The 23,286-nt window shown below is 39.7% G+C and overlaps 1 protein-coding gene across 3 annotated transcripts; it reads right to left on the reverse strand.

Annotated features, from left to right (window-relative positions):
* Positions 1–721: 721 nt before the first annotated feature.
* On the reverse strand, positions 722–13,054 carry klf4 (Kruppel like factor 4). 3 transcript variants are annotated; one of them, XM_060936020.1, is made up of 6 exons: positions 12,751–13,054; positions 12,499–12,582; positions 6,520–7,041; positions 5,221–5,311; positions 2,499–2,654; positions 722–2,397 (listed from the first exon to the last, which is right to left on the reverse strand). In XM_060936020.1, the coding sequence occupies exons 1-6, from the start codon at positions 12,883–12,885 to the stop codon at positions 2,222–2,224; spliced, it is 1,164 nt and encodes a 387-aa protein (XP_060792003.1). In that variant the 5' UTR covers positions 12,886–13,054; the 3' UTR covers positions 722–2,221. The 3 variants fall into 3 exon arrangements, with proteins under 3 accessions (XP_060792003.1, XP_060792005.1, XP_060792006.1); XM_060936022.1 differs by having other exon boundaries at positions 12,499–12,586; positions 12,751–12,841; XM_060936023.1 differs by adding an exon at positions 12,314–12,339 and having other exon boundaries at positions 723–2,397; positions 12,499–12,843.
* Between the last annotated feature and the right edge of the window lie 10,232 nt (positions 13,055–23,286).

Below are 23,286 nucleotides of genomic sequence, written 5' to 3' on the forward strand. Positions count from 1 at the left end.
CCCATAGTTATATTATTATTAGGAAATAAGTAGTTACAATTAGGTTTTATTGTTAAATACATTTTTCTTTGGGTTTTGTATTGAAAAAGAGATTATTGTTTGATCACTTATTTTGAGTACACACTACTGTAATGCACTAAATAGTAGGTGATATGAGATTGTGCAAAAAGCTACTTAAGCTACTTATTTGACATTGACATAAGGCAGTTTTTATGAGTGTGTGTATATATATATATATATATATATATAATTATTTTAGGGAAACTGCAGGTTTAAATAAACGAGTGCCTTTATTATGTAGATGTGGCAGAGATTCATTAGAAAACAGGTCACTACAGTTGAGATGTCTAAATTTAATTCATGTTCGTCAGATTAATATCTTGTAATATTTGTACTCAGTTCTCAGTGAATAAAACTAATGACAGAATTAAAGAATGTAAAAGACATAATGATCTATTAGATGTATAAGAAACAAGCTTTAAGGTTTATTCAATATAATTATAATTTATTATTAAAATATAAACAATGTGGATAAATGATCTAAAATATTATGTTTTATATACTGTGTGTATATATATATATATATATATATATATATATATATATATAAAGCATAAAAGTTGAAATTAAAATTTCACAACAAAAGTTGTAGAATAAAGAAATAATTTACTGATATAAATGTTAATTTGAAATGTTTTATATTTTATTTATACAGTAATGTATTCATACATAAAATACAAAAAAAACATATTTACAAGTTTTACAAAATGCAGGATTATATTACAATTATTTAATATAAAGAGGAAAAAAAAACTTTGTTCAGAGTTACAAAAATATCCAGAGTGTTACCAAAGTTTTTTTTTTATCAAAATGTTTATTGCACCAGTGCAGAGACACAATGCACCAAAGTAACCTGTACCAGAAATGAACACTAATATCACTATACAGTGTGTGTGTGTGTGTGTGTGTGTCTAGGTTAAAGATGTAATTTTTGAAGATTATAATCCCATAACATCCCTGATATTTTATACACATATATTTTCCTTACTTGTTCATGAAGTTTGGCACCTCAAGCTCCAAATTATATAAATATGTTTTTAAAAATCCAGTTCAGTTTCACTTTCTGGTATTTATCTGGTAACTTAAAAAACACCACTAAATATTTATAAACGTATATATTTCCAGTTCTATAGAAGAAAAAAAAACATTTATAAGTTCTATATTTCCAGTTTGGTTTTCTTATGTTTGCTACGTTCGGAAACGTATTCACATAAATATGATTGTATACAAAAATATTTTTTTAATTACAGTGACATCGTGATATAATTACAGTTATATATTTATATATTTTTAGAGCAATTTGTTTTCTTGGTCTGTTTTCAGCACCCCATGATTTTATTGTTGGGTTTTTTTCTTTTTTTTTATTGATCTTTAGGATTTTACAGATCAGTGGCTTCTGAGTCACTGATGTGCTGGAAGACAATTAGACTACATAAATTGTTTTCCTTTATCCTGTGCACTTCAGGTTCCTGGGCTGAGTTCCACATACCACCGAACTATCTACACTCTGATCCCTACAGTGCAGACTCATGGACACAATACTGCACTAACCCAGAGCATTAATGTACAGCTATGGGAAAAAAATAAGAGAATAACTTGAATGGTCTCAGTTTGTTCCATAGCTGTATATTCTCTGTGCATATTAATGCAGAGGGAGGTTTGTTCCGATCAACACAGTTCTCGGATGTAGTTTAGATTGTAGACTCTGGGGTTCTCCACCTGTCTCCATCAGACCATCATTAAGTAGTGCACACTACAGGAGAGCTATATTAGTGTTATCCTAATTTGATCTTGCTGGATGTTGATCATGTTGTAGTATTATGGGATGTTTGCTGTGAGAAGTAAAGCTCTTCATTAAACAGCTGTTTGTAGTGAAGACGTGAAATGACAATAAAGATAATGTACAATTATAATAAAGTCTAATAAATAAAACCATCAGTACAGTTTGCTGAATTGTGGTCCACTTCATGAGCCATCAGCGTTTCTATATAAAGTAAAAGAGATAATAGTGAACTTTGTTTTGCCGTGAACATCACAGCGTGTCTCAGGTCGTTTTCTTTTGTTGTCTTTTCTTTAAAAGGCAACTCGTGGAGTTTTGATGAACATCCTGTGTGTCTGTGTGTCTTTACAGACACATGCAGTTTAGGATTAGGGTTAAAGGTTATAGATGGCGTTTCATATGCAGTGCCAGATGATCAGAGCGGGAAAAAGCACGGTCACACTTCTGACACTGAAACGGCCGGTGACCTGTGTGTTTACGGTAATGACGAGTCAGTTCATCAGAGCGAGCAAATTTCCATCCACAGCCTTCCCAATCACAGTGATATGGCTTCTCTCCTGCACACACAAACACACACAGAGCCGTTTTTTAAATAACAGAATTAGCCCTGTAAGAAAGTGATGCTGCCGCTGTTGCTGAGGATGATGATGTCTCTTACCTGTGTGTGTTCTGTGATGTGCTTTCAGGTGAGAGCTCTTCGTGTAGGTTTTCCCACAGCCGGCATAATCACACGTGTGTGTGGCCATCCTCTTCCTTGGCCATGAGCGTCGTCCACGTTTGGGTTTTGGCTCCTCTGCTGCAGGAGGAACTATTTCTGATAGATGAGGAAGAAGAGGAAGAGGAGCAATTGAGAAGAGAATAAACTATTAAACACTCAGACAAACTGATCATCTGAAGACTAAAATCGTGTGACCAAAGTTCATCTTATCAGAGTTAATCTTATCAACGACAAACCAAAAAACAATCAACAAAGCAACAATAGATGCAATGAAGGAAAATTTATGTGAATTACAACGAGTGTGTTATTAAAACTGAACAGTTCATTAATGTTTAATGTGTGTGTTACCGATATCATAGAAATGTGATTTATGTCTGAAAGACACAATGTCTCTCATTACAGCAAAAACTGACAGTACAGTATTATCTGGTTCTTTTCTCTGAAGCCATATGTCAATAATGAAATGTACATGCCTAGAAACAAAGGGCTCTTCAAAGGTTCTTCGAGTAATTATTAGTAATTAGTTTTTAGTTTCTAAAAATTGAAGAAAGAGCTCTTTCAACAGCGATTTTATAGAACAAGTGAACAAAATATTTTGACTCAGTGTATAATGATAATTGCTCTTCCTGCAGTGAGTATTTTTTTTTTCAACAAAAGAACCCTAAAGGAACCCATCCAGGTACCGGTGTGGATCTCAGTTCTATATGTGATGTTTCTCAACTGCAGTGATGTCTCTCAGAGTAATATCTCCTAATTTATTGCATAATTATACTACAACTAGAGACAATTCTGCTCATATTAATCTTTTTTTCAGACTTTTTGATAAACTGTGGTAATATATTTCAAAAATCAAAAGAAAATATTATTTCACTATTTTATTTTCTTATAAAATTTTATTAGAAAATATTATTTTACTATATTATTAAATATTATTTTAGATTAGGGAAGCCGAATGGTTAGAGAAGCAGCTTTGGGATCGAAAGGTCGCCGGTTTGATTCTCTGAACCAGCAGGAATGGCTGACGTGCCCTTGAGCAAAGCACCTAACCCTCAACTGATCCCCAGACTGCTCTGGGTACATTGTATGTCACTCTGGATAAGAGCATCTGCTAAATGCCATTAATATAATGTAATGTAATGAATGTACTGTTGTTTGTTCACTTGCAACCATGGCATTATTTGAAACTTAGAATTCAAGCTCCGCCCACTGCACAATCACATCATGTCATATATCCCTGAAAAGGTTGTTTCCTGATATATCATGACACCTCATGTCTTAAAGTAATGATGGATGTCGTTTCTCTTTACATAGTTGAGCGGTTCTTGATATAATCTGGATTACTACAGTTGTGGAATAGGGCTATTTACTGTATTTTTATTATTTACTATTTACTGTTTGATCTCAAACGCATTAAGAAGGCAAGAAATTGCACTAATTAACTTTTGACTTTTGTTAATTGAAAAGCGTTCCAGGTGACTACCTCATGAAGCTGGTTAAGATAATGCCAATAGTGGGCAAAGCGTCATCAAGGTAAACGCTGGCTACTTTGAAGAATATAAAATCAACTTATGTGTCATTATGATTTACATGTCAAATTCCTTGACAGACCACACTAACTCGAGTGAAAACGCATTAAACCACATTGCATATTTTTTTTTAAATTCCTCAAAATATTTTTTTTTTGTATTCGGTACCAAAAATTTCACTTAGGTAGCTATTAACAGTTTTAACAGTTTTAATTCTGACAACTTAGACATTTTCAAGTTCTGAAAATACTTATAAGAATATTAGACATCCATTGGAAAACACTGACTGTTGTTTCCCTCGCACCATTTTCTCCCCAATTTGTTCATCTGCCAATCCCCTCCCGCCAGTCAGTTCTCCCCATCATATGACAGCAACCCACCCATGAGGGTGAAGACTAACACGTGCTTCCACCAAGGCACCTGAAGTCCGAAATGCTCAAGCTGCATGCTGCACAAGGCAGCTTAACCCCTTCAATGCCCTTGGACGAGTCACGTACGTCATGAAATCTTTTACCGCTGTGCCTTATGGCGTACGCTACTCGTCATAAACACCTCCTTTTATGTACCTTACATTAGATTAGATTAGATTCAACTTTGTCATTGCACATGTCACAGGTACAAGGCAACGAAATGCAGATTTCTTTTACTTCACAGTGGCACATATGAATTACAGTCAATGCCTAAAACATTCTTCTGTCATAAGGCACAGTGGTAAAAGATTTCATGGCGTATGTGACTCGTCCAAGGGCACTGAAGGGGTTAACACTCTCGGAGGAAAGAGCTATCTGCTCTCTTCTGCATGTATGACCTCACAGATGATAATGGTTGGCCAGTTTCGCTGTGACTGACAAGAGACAGAGAGTGTATGCCATCCCTACCACACTGAGAGCACAGACAATTCTGCTCTCCTGGCTGCCAGCCTTGATTTTTTTTCCTTCTGTTTTTTTCTTATTTATCCCATTCATCTGTAGTGTCTTGGATTAAAACTATTTTATCGACATATTTTATCTTTCAATCACAGAGTAAAATTAATCTACAATAATCATGAAAAAAAAACTGAGCAAACTGAATTAGAGAACATTTTGATTAAAGCCTACTAGTGAGACAGCTGGTGTGAGGCAGGTGATGCGACTGACCTGAGTACTGCACTGATGCTGCAGCAAACTGGGGATAACTGTGTGATGGATGAAATCCCTGTGGCACAGAGACCGAGGGATGAGCCAGCACCTGAGGGAAAGAAAGAGAGAGCCAGAGACAGAGAGTGAGACAAGTATTAACGCACATCCTGAATTTCACTCCGAAATTATGAATATTAAGTTATGAAGATTGTAATTTTATAAATGGCTCTAAAATCAGCTGTGTGGCATTCTGGGTAATATGCATAGAATATTAACTGGCAGTTCACAGCTTTTAGATTTCCTCAAATATAGAAATGCACTTGATGACAAATAGTGGAAAAACAACATCTATTAAAAAAAACAAACAAAACAAAAACACAATGTGTTTATCACACTCCTGACCAATCAGTGAGAAGCAAGCAGTCTGGCTGTGATTTACATGCAGACATTTTGACCAGGCTGTATGAATTCATTCCAAATGAACTGTTTATATGGATCCTGAACTGGACACTTTGTATAAAATCTGTTTATCTGAATGTTATGTGTAATCCGAAGTTGAACAAGGTTTAGTGTCAACCGTAACTAGAAGTGTGTGAGTCCTGTCAGCACACTGAGCTTTTTAATCACATTGCTTGAGATTTAATGAGTTTTAAATGATTTCCATCTCAGCAAAATATCAGCTAAGTGTGGAGAGTTTGAAGAACAGTTTGTGAGTGCAGTTAAGTTGCTCAGCCAGAGATTCAGGGGCAAAAGGTTCACGAGCTCTGGTTGTTGAAACATAAAATGCACACATTATCCATATAATGCCTTTACTTATCTAATATTCCCAACATTAAACACCAGTGTTTGGGAATAACCTTTATTTTAACCTTCTGAAGTTTACTGAGCTCAAAATGTCAGTTTAGTGCCAATTCCTTTAACCTAAAAATATTCTAAATAGGTTAAAATCTGTAACATGAACTGCCTTTTCTTACACAACACGTGTGATTCAGACACGTGCAATTTTGAGTGAAAGTAATCATACATTAAGGTGTACACATATATTGTTTTCCTATTTAGTGGCTTACTAAAGGGACATTAACCCACCTCATTCAATCTGGTATAAATTTCTTTTTGTTCGGCTTCAAATGGTTTAAATCAAATAAATGTGAAAATAGCCTTAACTTAATATAGTATCATTTCCGTTTCTTACTTTGTGTTCATCACAATGTCTTTATTCTTTTAGTTTCTGCTTTCTTCCTGTGAATACGAGCAAAAATGCAACTGGGGTGAGGGAGTGATAAAGAAGGGAGTGTGAGGTGAGAGCTGGGTGTTTACCTGTGCAGGTGTGTGATGCTCTTCTGGTGAAAGGGATGAAGAGGACGTGCAGGCCTGGACTTCCTGTTTAATTCTGCGGCACATAAACAAAGCTGGCGACGGTTCTGAAGTAGCCATGTTCCCACTCTCGCTGTACGCCGACATGTTGGTTTGAACATTTGTTGTTTTCACCACAAATTTTCCGTGTAGATTAATGTTAGTGTTAGTGTTTGCAGTAATGTCTGCACTAAGTGGCTGAAGGTAGGCAGGGTCCAGATCAGGTCTCATGAGCTCGGCGACAAATCCACCGCTCGGAGAAACGTCACTGATGTCCGGCACATACGACATGTGATAGGATGAATAGGCTGATGATGTCATTTCCTGTGGAGGCAGCCGACTCTGCTGCTGCTGCTGCTGTTGCTGCTGCTGCATGATGCTGTTGGAGAGGATGAAATCGTAGTCAAGCAGCTCAAATTCCTCTGGCTCTTTTTTAGTCATGATGTTGTCAAAGTGTTTCAGATGAGACATTTCTTCCTTCCATCTCTTAGCCCGAACACACACGCACACACACACACACACACACAGAGAAATAGAGGGAAATAAATAAACAAGGACAATATCATAATGAAATGTACATAATGCAACACACGTGTGTGTGTGTGTGTGTGTGTGTGTGTGTGTGTGTGTGTGTGTGTGTGTGTATACTGCATGTATATCTACAGTCATGTTTTGTAAAACATTTCTTAACTCCAAAGCCTGTTGAATTTTCTTTTTTTTTTTAAAGTTGAATATATTTAAATATTAGAGGTTGATATCTCATGTTTATACTGAAGATAAGCATGTTGAAATGCTTTTCACATATTTAGACTTGTTTCTGAAAAATTAAAAGCTTAACCTCTAATTAACTGACAGTTTTGACTTGCAAATTCCTCCATATTTGTGTGTGTGTGTTTTCTGCTTAGTCACACAGAGTGAGAAATGCATTTTTATGCAGTAACTTTGTTTCAATTTCATTTCAGTGTGTTATACACAGATCCATGATGTAATTAATTTTATTTCCTTCAGTTAACTGCACTTTGTTCCTGTGTGTTATTACACTGTTATTACATGTCTGTAAAGTAAGGGGTACTTTAGTGATCTGTGTAAAAATGTGGTGAAGCTGTGAAATAAACAGGTATCTCACAGAGGGACAGAGAGAGAGAGAGAGAGAGAGAGAAACGGACAGACAGACAGACTAAAATATAGACCAATTGGTGAGAGAGTGAGACAGAAACAGACTTTATTATAATAACAAATCAGTCAAAGAACAAAGTGAGATAATAACTGATCATTTACTGAACGTGACTTAAATCAGTATTAAACTCAAACCTCACAGAGCTAACGCATTTCACTCAGTCATATCATTTTGAAAAAATATAGAGATAGATAGATAGATAGATAGATAGATAGATAGATAGATAGATAGATATTTTTATTTATTTAATTAAAAATATCAGAATGAGATATCAGAATAAACAGGCAAAAATAATTAGTGCAGACAACAGTTAAATTTTTTTTTAATTATAACTCTTTAAACATGTCAGTGTGACTGCTGGCTATTAAACCAGGCTGTCTGCCAACAGACAATCAGAAACTGAGCCTTTCTCTCAGCTTCAGCTTCAGTTCTCGTCTTATTTTACTTTCATCGTGTGATGTTATGAGCTATTTGGGCTCATATCATGAGCACTTTCATAATTAAATACAGTTTATTATTACATACTACAGCATGCTGTTGCTGACTTCTGGATTCTGATTGGTCAGAAGGTGTAGAGTAAAATTCTATAGCAGCAGCTCTGACAGTAGTGCAGCTGCAAATCACATCTCATAATACATTATTACAGTAATAACTCGTACACAGAGACTCGTATGGTGGGGTGGACATGCTACATACATTGAATAAAAAGGCGTAATCATTGGTGGAAAGTGTCTCCTGTGTCACTGCTTGTTAACAGTCAGAAGGAAAGCTGTAACTTTAAGTTTTCTGACATGGGTATATCTATAGGACAGATAACTTTTGACTTTTTCTTGGTAACATGAGAAGCTGCATTTCGTGCCTTATTAATTTCAAAAGAGAAAAAGAGAAGCTTATTAACCTTTATCATTCCACAACAGACGACTCCTGATGTGTGTGGAGCTACAGGAGGACTGGTCCAAAGAAAATAATTGATATATGGGAAACTTACAATTTAACACAAAACTTTTTGGTGATTAATCCATCTGTTACTAACAAATTTAACATGCATGCTATATAACATTAATATAATAATTGGTTATCAAACACTAATCTTTTTCAATAAGAAAAAAACAAACACAGTATTTCAGTATAAAATCTAGTTTTAACTGTTTATTTCCAAATAATAATAATAATAATAATAATAATAATAATAATAATAATAATAATAATAATAATAATAATAGCTTACAACAGTCTTCTTGGCTTAATAATAAATCAGGTGGAATTAAATATTGTCCAGAAATAATATTAATTATTCAATTATTCATCTGAATTTCACTCTCAGTAGTGGGTTTGAATGAGTTTATAACAGTGTAATAACTGAGCCAGTATCAGTAGTGAATAACAGACGAGGGTAATTAGCTGGAGACTGGGATAAATAAGGGTGTACTGTGTTAATGTACACACACACAATGTGTTCAGGGTCATGGCTGACACCACAAAATGCATGTAAAGTGAGAATATTTTGCATATTAAATTATCAGCACATTTTAGTGTACTGTATCCTGAGCAACGATAACCTGCTTGTGTTTTAGATTCAAATTCCTTTCCTTAATATTAAGTGCTGTTTTATTTACTTTAACAACAAATCCACGCTGAATGATATTCATACTAATCTTCATAATCAACACGTGGTCTTCAATGGAGAGCAAGATTTATTTTGCAGTGAAATTCTTAGTTTTTAGTTTTAACTTCTTTCATGGACATGTTGTTCGATTTTCACTGTGGTTCACGCTTTCTGACGTTAGCCACAATGCCATTCATCTGCCTGCTGATTGTGGTGCAGTGGGATTTAGCCCTTGCTTCATCTCTACCTAAAGAGAGTGAAGCAGCAGTTATTTAGTCCTTTAGTCTGTGCATTCTGTGTTCTGTGCATTCTGGGAAGTTAGGTCCAGTGTTTGATGTCTTCACTACCTATATATTGGACTTCTCTGATGATGTGGAACATCACTGGAAAAAGGTGAAGGAGAAAAGACGCTCTTGTGCTTTTGTTTTTAGGAGCGAACAGTGAAAACTGACAGTTATCCCTAATGTTTGAGAGTGGTGAACATTTTTCTCTTATTAAATGACATTATAACTGCACCATTATAACACCAAACCTCTAATGGTTGGTGAGGAAACTACCTCTCCAACCAACAAATTAAAACCAGAATCACTAAACACACCAGAAATACTTCAATATGAACAGATTTAATGTGTTTCAAGGTGGAGGTTTCCTTTAAACTTCAGCAGTAATACACCATTCACACGGTCAGAAATAGGGATACAGCAGGAGTCCATTTCTGTCCCCCAAGGTACAATCTACACTAATGTACTCCCTAGGACTCATTATTGAACTTTAAGGTAACTATGTGTACCTTTTTGGGGTTGAAAAAGGGTACTGTCCCAGTGACAAATCGCTGTACCCTTAAAGGTACAATGATGTTTGTTTTCTGAGAGTGCATCAAGTTAAAATCAACCTGATATGCCAAGTCATGTTCATTTCCTCTATGAATCCCAAGACGTCCACAACAACCAATATGAATGCTGTCATTAAAATGTTTATGGGTGGTATTTGATGCTCAGCTGGTCTCAGGACAAACTCGTATGAATTTGAATGAAAGCGATCAAGTCATAATCATTCAGTTCTGAACAAATGAAGTTGAAGGAAAAGGCACATCCCTGAACCCTGTCCTAAACCTACCCTAACCCCACCCTGACTCCACCCTGCCCCTGCTATAACCCCACCTTGATTCCTGCCCTGAACTCTGCCTCTAAACCTTTTCAAACAATTCCAATCGTCCAAAGTGTTCGATTGTAAACGATTTGACTGTGAGAACGTACTGGTGCAACTAAATAGTGGGTGCCAATATTTACTCACACCGTCTTGAGTTCAGTTTATCATCAAGATTCAGTAACACACTGTTTTTAGTCATAAACAGAATGAAGATTGCACTCTTATAGGAAAAGTTTTAATCTAGAACTCTGAAGGGTTCCTCTGTTTGTCTCTCTGGGGAGCCCTGAGAACGTTACGTCAGAGGATTTCCCAAGCGAAAAAAGGGTTCAAAGTAGAAACCCTTTTGGAAACTGAAAACCTTGAATTGTCCAAAGACAGACAGACAGACAGACACACACACACACACACCGCTGCTCATTAGTGTTGCTTTATAATAAATAATAAATGATTAATAATGATCACACTCAGCAAAAAGGTACTAAACTGTACCTTTCCTAGTCACTATACTCTCAGAAAATAAAAGTACATAATTTTTTTCGTGGTCCGGTTTCCATCAAATTGTGCGCTCTGATTGGCTCGCGAGAGGTCCGGTATCCTACGATACAGACCCTGGTTATGGACCTTTGGCGACTCGCTCGCTCACAACAACAACAAACATAGTAGCAATTTTTTTGCCAACGTTTATTTTCGCATTTCTCAGTATAACAGCATTCATTTTACAGCATGGATAGCGATAACGACAGTGTTCACAACGAAAGTGAGTTTTACTACCCTGATGAAGACGAAATAAAAGAAAACATTTCAGGAGAAAGCCGAAAATGAGCTTGTAGCAGGTTTGTTCTAAATATGGTTTCCCGTTCGGGCGCTCTCATTTTCTGTTAGAATTTGGTAAGGAAAAATATATATATATTATTTACCAGCTTAAGGTCGGTCTGTATCGTAAAATACCATGACCTCGGCCTTGAAAATACTGACCTCGGCCCAGAGGCCTCGGTCACGGTATTTCTCAATATGGGCCTTCCAGCTGGTAAATAATATATATTTATTGTACCTTTAAGAGTACAATGGCTTGTCACTGGGGCATGACCCTCTAAGGTACCTATTATATACTGCTTGGGAACATATATATATATATATATATATATATATATATATATATACATATATATATATATATCCATCCATCCATTATCTGTAGCCACTTATCCTGTTCTACAGGGTCGCAGGCAAGCTGGAGCCTATCCCAGCTGACTATGGGTGAGAGGCGGGGTACACCCTGGACAAGTCACCAGGTTATCGCAGGACTGACACATAGACACAGATAACCATTCACACCTACAGTCAATTTAGAGCCACCAATTAACCTAACCTGCATGTCTTTGGACTGTCGGGGAAACCAGAGCACCCGGATGAAACCCATGCGGACACGAGGAGAGCATGCAAACTCCGCACAGAAAGGCCCTCGTCGGCCGCTGGGCTCGAACCCAGGACCTTCTTGCTGTGAGGCGACAGTGCTAACCACTACACCACCATTACCCTGAGGTCCAATAATAAACCCAAGGGGGTACCTTGTTAGTGTAAATTGTACCTTAGAGGACAGGAATGGACTCCTACTGTACCCCTATTTTTGACAGCACAGGGTGGTTTTAACGTCAGAATATTTTGCTTTTGCACCTGTTATCAAGAAAGCTGTACTCAAAAAACAAACAAACAAAAACTATTCATGTAAATCTCTTGAAAAGCTGACTATATACACATTTCCAGGTGAAATATATATATAAGGTACAAACATAAGTGACAAGGAAAGGTTCAGGTTAGTAGCCTACCTTTTTTTCTGAGAGTGTCATGATTACTGTGTGTAATAAATAAACAGAATTATTACTACATATGAGCAGGCAGCTAATATTATTACAGTATGTAATAAATAAAGACGTTAAGGAAAAACATGTAATGAAGCTGTAATAATGATTTCAGTGTATAATAAATGTTGAGTTGTTTCAAGTTTACTGACCGGTTCAGCGGCTCCGGTGGTGAAAGTGGAGATGGAGGGCAGAAGCGCGCGCCTCAGCGCCATACCGTCCACATCTGCCGGGGGCTGCCTGAAACACACAGGAGATACAAAAAAAAAACAAAAAAACGGGGAAAGAAACAAAAACCTGAGTGTAAATCCTCAGAAAAGTCTCTCTCTCTCTCTCGCTCTCTCTCTGTGTCCAAGTGAGGAAAAAGTGAAAGTGCTCAGTCCGTGAATAATTAGTATACGAACCTCATTAATGGAAAAGTCCAGGTGTTCACACACTAAACAAATCCCCAAAAAGATAATTCCTGGTTTATAAAATCCACACACAGAGTTGGGTTCAGTCCCAAACGCGTTTAAACTCCGGTACGCTTCATCCCGCATGCGCGCGAGCGTGTGTGTGTGTGTGTAAACTGTGTGTGCACTGTGTGTGCGTGTATACAGGGGGATTAACGGATCCCTGTCTGTACCGGTGGAGTGTTATTAAACTCTTCGGCTCGCTCACACACTCTCCTGACTCTCTTTATTCGGCTCTGAGGCTCTCCGGCTTCTCTTCCGCCTCTTAAAGCCCTGACACGCCCCTTGTCGCGCAGCAACGGCACCGAAAAAAAATAGAAAACAACACAGCATGAGAGCGCGTGCGAGCGTGAGCGTGTGTGTGACGTCAAGAGGGAGAAGCCCGGGCATCAGGCCAATGAGGAGGCAGAGTGTTCGTGTTGTGTGTGTGCGCGCGATCGCAACGATACAGTGTTGTGATATTATTATTATTATTATTATTATTATTATTATTATTATTAATTGTTTTACATTTTATATAAACATATAACCTGTTTAATAAGCTTTTTTTTTTTACAATCCGTAATTTTTTTGTCTTGGCAGACTTTGGAGAAAGCCAGTAAAATGAGCACGGTGTTATCTTCAGTGACACACTGTACAGTTACAGCTGTATTTTTTTCTTTATAGTGCTTTTTTTCAACAAAACTGCAAAATTTACATTACGCTGAAGCTTATTGCTGTGATGTCTAAAGGCCAATTTATGCTGACAACCCAGTCCTCGCAGACGGTGTCGCAGACAGTGTTTGCGTAGCCCCCCCACCTTCGCAGACGCTCTGCGCGCACCTCCCAAAAATTGTGACCACCGCAGAAGCCTCGCAGACAGCGCCGCAGACAAGAGGGCTCTGATTGGTCCGCTGTACACGCACTTCCGCTTCTCTACTTTCCCGGTTTGGTTTGTTTTCACGACCGGCATTTTTAAAAACACGAGCGAAGATGGAGCAGCATGAAGAGCGGTTGATTGAGGAAGTACGTACATCTATACGACTCCAGTTCTAGTCATTATAAAAAAAAAAAAGTTCTAGTCATTATAAGTAACCGGAGGATAAACACTCCACTAACCACACCCACCAACTACTCCTAGCGACTTCGCGCCCCCTTGCGTTGTGCCGGTGAATAACATCGCGCACGCCTATTATCCCCGCTCAACAATAAATTACAACTGTCTGCGAAAAGCTATCTGCGAAAGCCTTGTCGCACGAGCATGCAGAGGCCTTAAAGGCCAATTTATGCTGACAACCCAGTCCTTGCAGATAGCGTCGCAGACAGTGTCTGCGTAGCCCCCCCACCTTCGCAGACGCTCTGCGCGCACCTCCCAAAAATTGTGACCACCGCAGAAGCGTTGCAGACAGCGTCGCAGACAAGAGGGCTCTGATTGGTCCACTCTACATCCGCTGTACACGCGCTTCCGCTTCCCTACTTTCCCGGTTTGGTTTGTTTTCACGACCGCCATTTTTAAAAACACGAGCGAAGATGGAGCAGCACAAAGAGCGGTTGATCGAGGAAGTGAGGAAGTACGTACATCTATACGACTCCAGTTCTAGTCATTATAAGTAACCGGAGGATAAACACTCCACTAACCACACCCACCAACTACTCCTAGCGATTTCGCGACTTTGCGCCCCCTTGCATTGCGGCAGTGAATAACATCGCGCACGCCTATTACTCCCTGCTCAACGATAAATTACAACTGTCTGCGAAAAGCTATCTGCGAAAGCCTTGTCGCAAGAGCATGCAGAGGCCTTAAGAAGCTTGGAGGCATGTGTAGAAGGTCTGTCCACACTATATACACATTACCAGGTGAAAGGTTAATATTAAAGGTACAAAAGATGAGAAGGTTCTGGGTTCGAGCCCAGCGGACAGCGAGGGCCTTTCTGTGTGGAGTTTGTATGCTCTCCACGTGTCCGCGTGGGTTTCCTCCGGGTGCTCCGGTTTCCCCCACAGTCCAAAGACATGCAGGTTAGGTTAACTGGTGACTCTAAATTGACCGTAGGTGTGAATGTGAATGGTTGTTTGTCTTTGTGTGTCAGCTCTGCGATGACCTGGCGACTTGTCCAGGGTGTACCCCGCCTCTCGCCCATAGTCAGCTGGGATAGGCTCCAGCTTCCCTGCGACCCTGTAGAACAGGATAAGCGGCTACAGATAATGGATGGATGGAAGATAAGGGTACTGGCAGCACTGTGGTGTAGTGGTTAGCACTGTCGCCTCACAGCAAGAAGGGCCTGGGTTCAAGCCCAGCGGACGGCGAGGGCCTTTCTGTGTGGAGTTTGCGTGTTCTCCCCGTGTCCACGTGGGTTTCCTCCAGGTACTCCGGTTTCCCCCACAGTCCAAAGGCATGCAGTTTAGGCTAATTGGTGGCTCTAAATTGACTGTGAGTGTGAATGGTTGTCTGTGTCTATGTGTCAGCACTGCAATGACCTGGTGACTTGTCCAGGGTGTACCCTCCCTCTTGCCCATAGTCAGCTGGGATAGGCTCCAGCTTGCCTGTGACCCTGTAGGACAGGATAAGTGACTACAGATAATGGATGGATGGATGGATGGATGGAAGATGAGGGTGCCACCCCAGTCACAAGGAAGCATACAGTAAGGAACCATTTTATGAGAGTACAGTATATAACAAGCAAACAAACTTCATACATTCAGATCCTGAATCCTACCTTGTGCACTAAATTCAGGTCCTTACACCACATGTAGGTAGGGAAATCATGGCTCCTATATCCTACATATGGCGCTACTTGTTCAGGGTTTCCAACCATAAAGACAGACAGCTGATGTTAGACAATATTTCAGTCATCTGAAATACACCTTTATGGTAACTTTCATATTCCTATTGCTAAGCTAGTAAATAATGTGCACTCCATAGGCTATTAATGATGCCTCCAATATAGTGTATTATGTAATACTCTGTACATATGTCAAACAGGAAGCTGAAACACATGGACACTTGTGTTACATTCTCAGGTTTGTGCATATGGACGTCTTCTTCAGTTCACAGGTTTAACAGGGTTCATCATGAAACACTGTGTTCTGTTAACTTATTTCTGTGATTTAAATATATGTTTGGCAGCATGGTGGTGTAGTGGTTCGCACCATTGCCTCACAGCAAGAAGGTTCTGGGTTCGAGCCCAGTGGCCGATGGGGGCCTTTCTGTGTGGAGTTTGTACACTCTCTCCATGTCTGCGTGGGTTTCCTCTGGATGCTCTGTTTTCCCCCACAGTCCAAAGACATGCAGGTTAGGCTAATTGGTGGCTCTAAATTGACCATAGGTGTGAATGTGAGTGTGAATGGTTGGTTGTCTCTATGTGTCAGCCCTGCGATGACCTGGTGACTTGTCCAGGGTGTACCCCGCCTCTCGTCCATAGTCAGCTGGGATAGGCTCCAGCTTGCCCGCGACCCTGCACAGGATAAGCGGTTACGGATAATGGATGGATGGAAATATATGTTTGGGGTCATGATCTTGTCTTTGTCTAGAGCCAAGTTTTAACCTCCTGGAAAAGGCAACTAGGTTTTGAACTAGAATATCTTCACAGATCCACCGCCATACTGTACACCAGGTTTGTAGAATTTAAGTTGTTTTTACACCAACCATATTGAGGGTGTTCAAGTGGTATCAACTTTGATTCTCTTTGTTCCTTCTAACCACAACACCACAACTCCTCTTGTCACTCTAGTGAGGCTTAGTGAAGATCTCAAGCTGTGTTTGTGTCTAAGGAAGAAATTCTTTCATTCCAATCTGTCTATTATTCTAGACACGCAATCTTGCAAAATATAGAATCCTTACTGAAGAGTGTAAAGGTGCCCCATAAAGCTGCTATGTGGAATCTTACTACATAGTGTTTTTCTACCAGAAAGGGCTCCAAGTGATATGATCCTTTGGAAGCTAAGAACACTTAATTATTCAATGCACCCTTAAAGAACCCTATTTTTTTTCTCTAAGAGTGTATGTATTAACTGGGTAAGTGTGCAGTATAAATTCCAAATTATTGCTTATTATTTTGAACCTCTAGAATCTGTCAGAAGTTTAACATTTATCTAACAGTAAATTTAAGGGTTCATTACATAATTAATGGTTCTAAAATGGTTCAACTTGGAACCTCCTCCTCATGATTCGTGTGCCCAATTCCTGGCAGATTTCTAAATGTCCTGTTTCAGACTTAAAAATATATATATATTTTAACTCTACGTATATTTTTTTCATATCCATTTTGTTTATTTAGTGTTGATGCTTTGTAGTTTCCCTCATGGTGATGGATGATGAAGAAATTCTATGTGTTTATTTATCTGATTATTTGGTCAAAGTGGCAGCAAAGATCATGGAGACAGAGAGTGGTTTTTAAAATATGTTTTCAAGGATGACTATTTGTATGCATATTTGTATGTTTTTATTGTATGCATATGTATTGTATGCATTTTTAGGACAGCCATACTCTTGTTCTAAACAAGAAGCTTGTGTAAGTTTTTTCATGTGTTTGAGTGGAAAATGTGAATCATTGTGGGTAATGCTTATTTCACATGGTCTTTTTTGCCTGCTCTTTTTTAGGGTGCCAACATTTCTGAGCTGACTGTATATCTATGCATGTGGCTCTCAGGTGTGGGAACAAAGGTGTACAAAGACCTCACCTTTACACGCGACTGTTTAGTCACTTGTGCGTTTGTTCCGTTGCTTTATTCATTCAAATCGTGAGCAGGTCATTGACTTGCTCTCAGACTGAACTGAAACCGGTTGGTCTGGCTCGTTACTGTGACAATAAGTCATCAAATACCGAGGTGGGTCGGGTGTTAGATGTGACGACAGTTAATGCTGCATTAGGAGTGGAAGACTTGAACGAGAGACATGACGTCACAAGGCTTGGAAAAATGAAATTAATTGTGTGAACAGGAAATTCAGCTCCAACATCCTACCTAGTGTACTAAAATCAGCTTCTGACTCTGCATGTAAATAGGGAAGTACTGACTCCTACACCCTACCTAGTGCACTATATGTTCAGGGTTTCCATCAGATGGCTTGGGTTCTCCAAGAACACTAGAAATTAGTACAGTATATACCTGGAACCCAGAGTTTATAGAACTGTGAACAATACAACTAGGGAACCTGGGTACATCTGAGAAGGGAAACTGGGTACACCTGAGAACTAGTAAGACTAGAAGTTTGGGAAAAATTGGACACTTTTTCTTCTAATAAAATTACTTCAATTAAATTTTATATATTCAGTGTGAGATGACATTAATTACATACAACTTTTTTTTTTAACTATCTTTACCAAAGGTGCCAGTACTTCTGGATCTGAACTGCAGAAGATGTGAGTACAAGACAAGATGGAAACTAGGGAACTAGGAACTTTTATAAAGTTCTAGGAACACTAGAATGAACACTAAAACAGGGTTATGTCTCAGATCACACGCTTCTAACCCTACGATCACACCAAACATGGCAAGAGGATCAACAGGACCAGAAGTCATTCATTTTCTATGTGAGTCAGCTTTTCTTGGTGGTGAGATCTTTGATGGTGCGTCTTGAGAAATGGGTGCATCAGAATCAAGTTGAAGTCCAGGCAACTTTATGGTATATCTATGATGCAGTTCGGCTGCAGCCAATTGGAATTTAGAAGTGCTCCACTCTAAAGGATCCTCAAGAACACAGTCATGTAAATTTTATTTCCATTCAAACCACTCCCAAATAACCTGCCATGGAGGAGAAATTGATAATTGCGGTGGCAGAGTTTCCTATTATTTATAATGTACCCCTGTTTGCATACAGAAACATAAATTAAAAAACAAACAAAAACAAAGCATGGACCAAGGTGTCAGAACCTGTAGGTATTTCAAGTGATGGTGAAGTGTATAATATATTTTGTGAAAATAGGAAGGAATTGCATACTAACTAACACCATAGCATGCAAAAAAGTGTTGGCGATTTACTTACATGCGACTTAAATGATGCTGTCAAATGGGAGGTATTATGAGACAAGAGGGTAAGGTGTACATTAAAGATATTAAAATGAAAGCAGTCACTTTTGCCAATTTTTTTTTAGTTTTTAAATAATTTTATTATTTAAATTATATTTTTAAAATAATTTTATTAAGCTATAATATACCGGTTAACATGTGTTTGCTTTGCGGCCATTTTAAATAAAGTTTGCAAGACAAAGCATTCCGAATGACCTTATAGCCGCCTATTTCATCTACGTCACAGAGCGTCTACAAACTTACCAGCGTTATTGATAGAGCAGCCAGAGCTCTCTAACCATGCTCTTGAATGCTTTCACCACATTTGGTTTGAACATAGGGTAACAGTAACAGACGTGTGTTGTTTGTGGACACACACACACACACACACACACACACACACACACACACAGGGGAGTACAAAGAGCTGGATGATGGACTTAATTTATTAAATAGATGAAGGAGTGATGGACACGTTCTGCACTTTTTTCATAAAGGACTACAGAATAAAAGGGGTGGGGCTTGTAACTGTTACTAGGCTGTTCATTAAAATAATAAAACCCACAGCCAGTTCACAACACACTGCTATTTACATCACACACATATTTTAAACATCAAAGTAGAAAATGGTTAAAGAATGAGCTTAATGGATATTTACTCTAGATCACGGCATACTGAACACTTTTTTTTTTTTTGGTGTGCAATTTGAGACACAGTTGAAGGTTTGGTCCTGATATGTCTGAATCTTTCTAAAAGTGATTCATAAAGGTTTTAGGTTAGCAGGACATTTCCTGAACATTATGCTTTAAGGAACTTTTGGTTCTTTTGGCTCTGTCCAGTATGTGAAGTCCTCTGGATGTTTTAATTATGCAATATCACATGAGCAAGAGTGTGGTTATATTGAATATCGGCACAGCTGTGATCCACCGCAGGCACGGGCCATAGCTAATCACAGCTGTGCCTATATTCAGCATAATCACATGATTGTGTGCATTATATTGCTTCTATAGTTCCATAAACAAGAGATTAATATCAAGTAACTGACATTTCAGACACAATTCTAGCAGAAATAGATCCTGAAGAAGCCATACTCACTTTATAGCATGTTTGCTAGCTAGCTCACATTGATTTGTACATTCCTATTAAAGTTGTTTCCAGTAAAATTGGTGTTCCTCCTTTCTTTTCATCTTCATCTGATGAGCTTTCATATTTTAAGCCAAAAGTTAAATTCCTGAAAATTATTGTCATGTCCATTATTGTGTAACATGTTGCTAATACTATCAAAGTAACAGTTTTGATTTAGGAAGTGGAATTTTACATGGCAAGCACAGACTCGTGAAGTGATACACACAGAGAAACATCCCAGTGTAATCATGTGAAATATCAGCATTCTTGGAATGCTGCTCGACCAATCAAATTAGTGGACCAGAAACCACTGTTGTATAACAATGTTTTTATGCAATTTTTAAATAAATATTCCACCAATTATTATTAGTAGAAGCAACAAAGGTATTTCCTATATGTTAGTTTGTGTGTTACTGGGAATACGGTGTGAGTGCACTTTAGAACATTGCAGGAATGCTATGCTGGAAAATGTACAGCATAAATGCTTACCAAAGCCTACCTGATCTGAGGACTGAACGTTGCAGTAAACGGATCTATGACACACTAAACACGCTCCTTTAACCTCGGCAAACATACTTTTTTAAATATTAACACACACACACACACACACACACACACACACACACACACACACACACACACACACACAGCATCTGCTGAGTTGTAAAATGTTTTGTAGAGACTTGCATCACGTTTGTGAACAAATTAAACACCAACATACATTTGTGTGTGTGTGTGTGTGTGTGAGAGAGAGAGAGAGAGAGAGAGAGAGAGAAGAGAAAAGCAAACATGGCTCTATGATGATCCTGTTGCTTCAGGATCTTGTCTGTTTGACTCAATCAGCATACATAACTTTCACTTACACACACACACAGATAATCATTAGGATTATCTCATCTCATTATCTCTAGCCACTTTATCCTGTTCTACAGGGTCGCAGGCAAGCTGGAGCGTATCCCAACTGACTACAGGCGAAAGGCAGGGTACACCCTGGGGGAAACCGGAGCACCCGGAGGAAACCCACGCAGACACGGGGAGAACATGCAAACTCCGCACAAAAAGGTCCTCGCCGGCCATGGGGCTCGAACCCGGACCTTCTTGCTGTGAGGCGACAGCGCTAACCACTACACCACCATGCCGCCCCATTAGGATTATTTGTTTATTAAAATAATAGACTTTCTCGTAATTCTTCTTAAACACACAATTTGTTCATGCACTTAGGGGAAGTAAGGAGCTACATGCCAACTGGGTCCATATTTAACATATAGTGCTGAAAGAGTTTATTTAAAAGCACGTTGGCAAACAGATCCAAAACAGTGGGCAAAAGCAGAGTGGGAAAACAGGAAATGGTCATGCAAGGCACAGACAGTATATCCAATGCAATCAGGAAAACTGAAAACAGAGTCAAAACCAGAGAAACAATACCAAAGACTTGGTAACATCAGACACAAGGAACAGATCATATACTTTGCAAAGACTGTGTGAACTGAGAGTCCTTATACACATGAGACTTGATTGCACTGTGATCAGGAATTGGTGTTCAGCATCAATAAATCTTAATGAACATGAGCGCGGCAATGTGCGTGAGTTGCAGTCTGAGGCGCACGCTACATACTCCAAGCGCCAACACACACGGACGTGACAGAACCCCCCCTCCCAAAGAGCTGTCTCCTGGGGCTAATATCCTCCTTGTCGGCCATGGGGATGAGGATCCAGAGCTGAAAGAGGTCCACTCAGAGCTTCATTCTGATTCTGGCAATGGCATGGCACTGGAACATGGGCTCAGGTGGAGGTCTGGGTTCCGGTTGTGCTTAGTATGGGAGCATGGAAGCAAGTGGAGGCTTGGGTTCAAGGTTGGCTTAGTACAGGAGTGTCGACGCAGGTGGATGCTTTGGTTCAGGCTTGGCTTGGTATGGGGCCATAGATGCAGATGGAGGCTTGGATTCATACAAGGGCATTGATTTCATCAAGAATGTGGACTCTGGCATGGACTTGGACAAGTATTTGGACTCAGGCTTGGACTCGGACATGGATACATGTTTGAGCATGGTCATGGGTTTGAGCATGGGCATGGACCCTGGCATCAGTATGAGCATGGACTTGAACATGAGCATGGATCCTGACAGGCGGCATGGTAGTGTAGTGGTTAGCACTGTTGCCTCACAGCAAGAAGGTCCTGGGTTCGAGCCCAGTGGCTGATGAGGGTCTTTCTGTGTGGAGTTTGCATGTCCTCCCCGTGTCTGCATAGGTTTCCTCCAGGTGCTCCGTTTTCCCCCACAGTCCAAAGACATGCAAGTTAGGTTAATTGGTGGCTCTAAACTGACTGTAGTGTCCATTTAGAATGTGACTGTGAATGGTTGTTTGTCTCTATGTGTCAGCCCTGCAATGTCCTGGTGACTTGTCCAGGGTGTACCCCACCTCTCTTCCATAGTCAGCTGGGATAGGCTCCAGCTTGCCTGCGACCCTATACAGGATAAGTGGCTACAGATAATGGATGGATGGATGGATGGATCCTGACATCAGCATGAATATGTACTCAGGTGTGGACATGGGCTTGAGCATGGACCCTGGCATCAACGTGGGCATGGACTTGAACATGGGCTTGGACTCAAGTGTCAGCATGGTTATGGACTCAGGCATGGACATGGACTTGAACATGGGCATGGACTCAGGCATGGATATGAGCTTGAGCATGGGCATGGACTTGAACATAAGCATAGGTAAAGCTTTATGGTCAGACATAAAGTGGTAAGTGTGAGTGTCAGCGTCCTTTCTGGAGCCTGGCAATTGCGCAACGGCACCCTCCCTGGAGCCTGGCAGAAGAGTGACGGCATCCTCCCTGGAGCCTGGCAGTGGAGCAATGGCATCCTCCCTGAATCCTGGCAACAGAGTGAAGATCTCATCCTCCCCAAAGCCTGGAGATGGAATGACATCTTTGAATCCAGGCAGAGTGATTACAGGAATGCAGGTTGCCCTGCTGGCCTCTCAAAGGGGCTCTGGAGCAGGGGCTGCCCTGTCAGCCTCTTGTGTGAGCTATGGAGAGAAGGCCTCCGCATCTGCCACCATGTTGGCCTCTGGAGTACCAGCCCCCCACGCCCCTCAAAAAATTCTGGGGGTCTTTTCCTCTCTAGAGCCTGGAACCATACCAATCCATGTTTGGGCACAGTAACTTTGGTGTAGTGTTGATCAGCATGCCTTCTCTCTTTCACTACATCCATGTGGTTGGTGAAGTATTCTGTCATGTAAATGGATGATAGGCACAAAGCACACTGACAAACAGATCCAAAATGGTGGTCAAAAGCAGTGTGGAAAAACAGGCAATGGTCATGCGAGGCATTGACAGTATATCCAAGGCAGAGACAAAATTTGGTCAGGAAAACA

Source organism: Neoarius graeffei, chromosome 12 (genome assembly GCF_027579695.1).
Source record: "Neoarius graeffei isolate fNeoGra1 chromosome 12, fNeoGra1.pri, whole genome shotgun sequence".
NCBI lineage: Eukaryota > Metazoa > Chordata > Actinopteri > Siluriformes > Ariidae > Neoarius > Neoarius graeffei.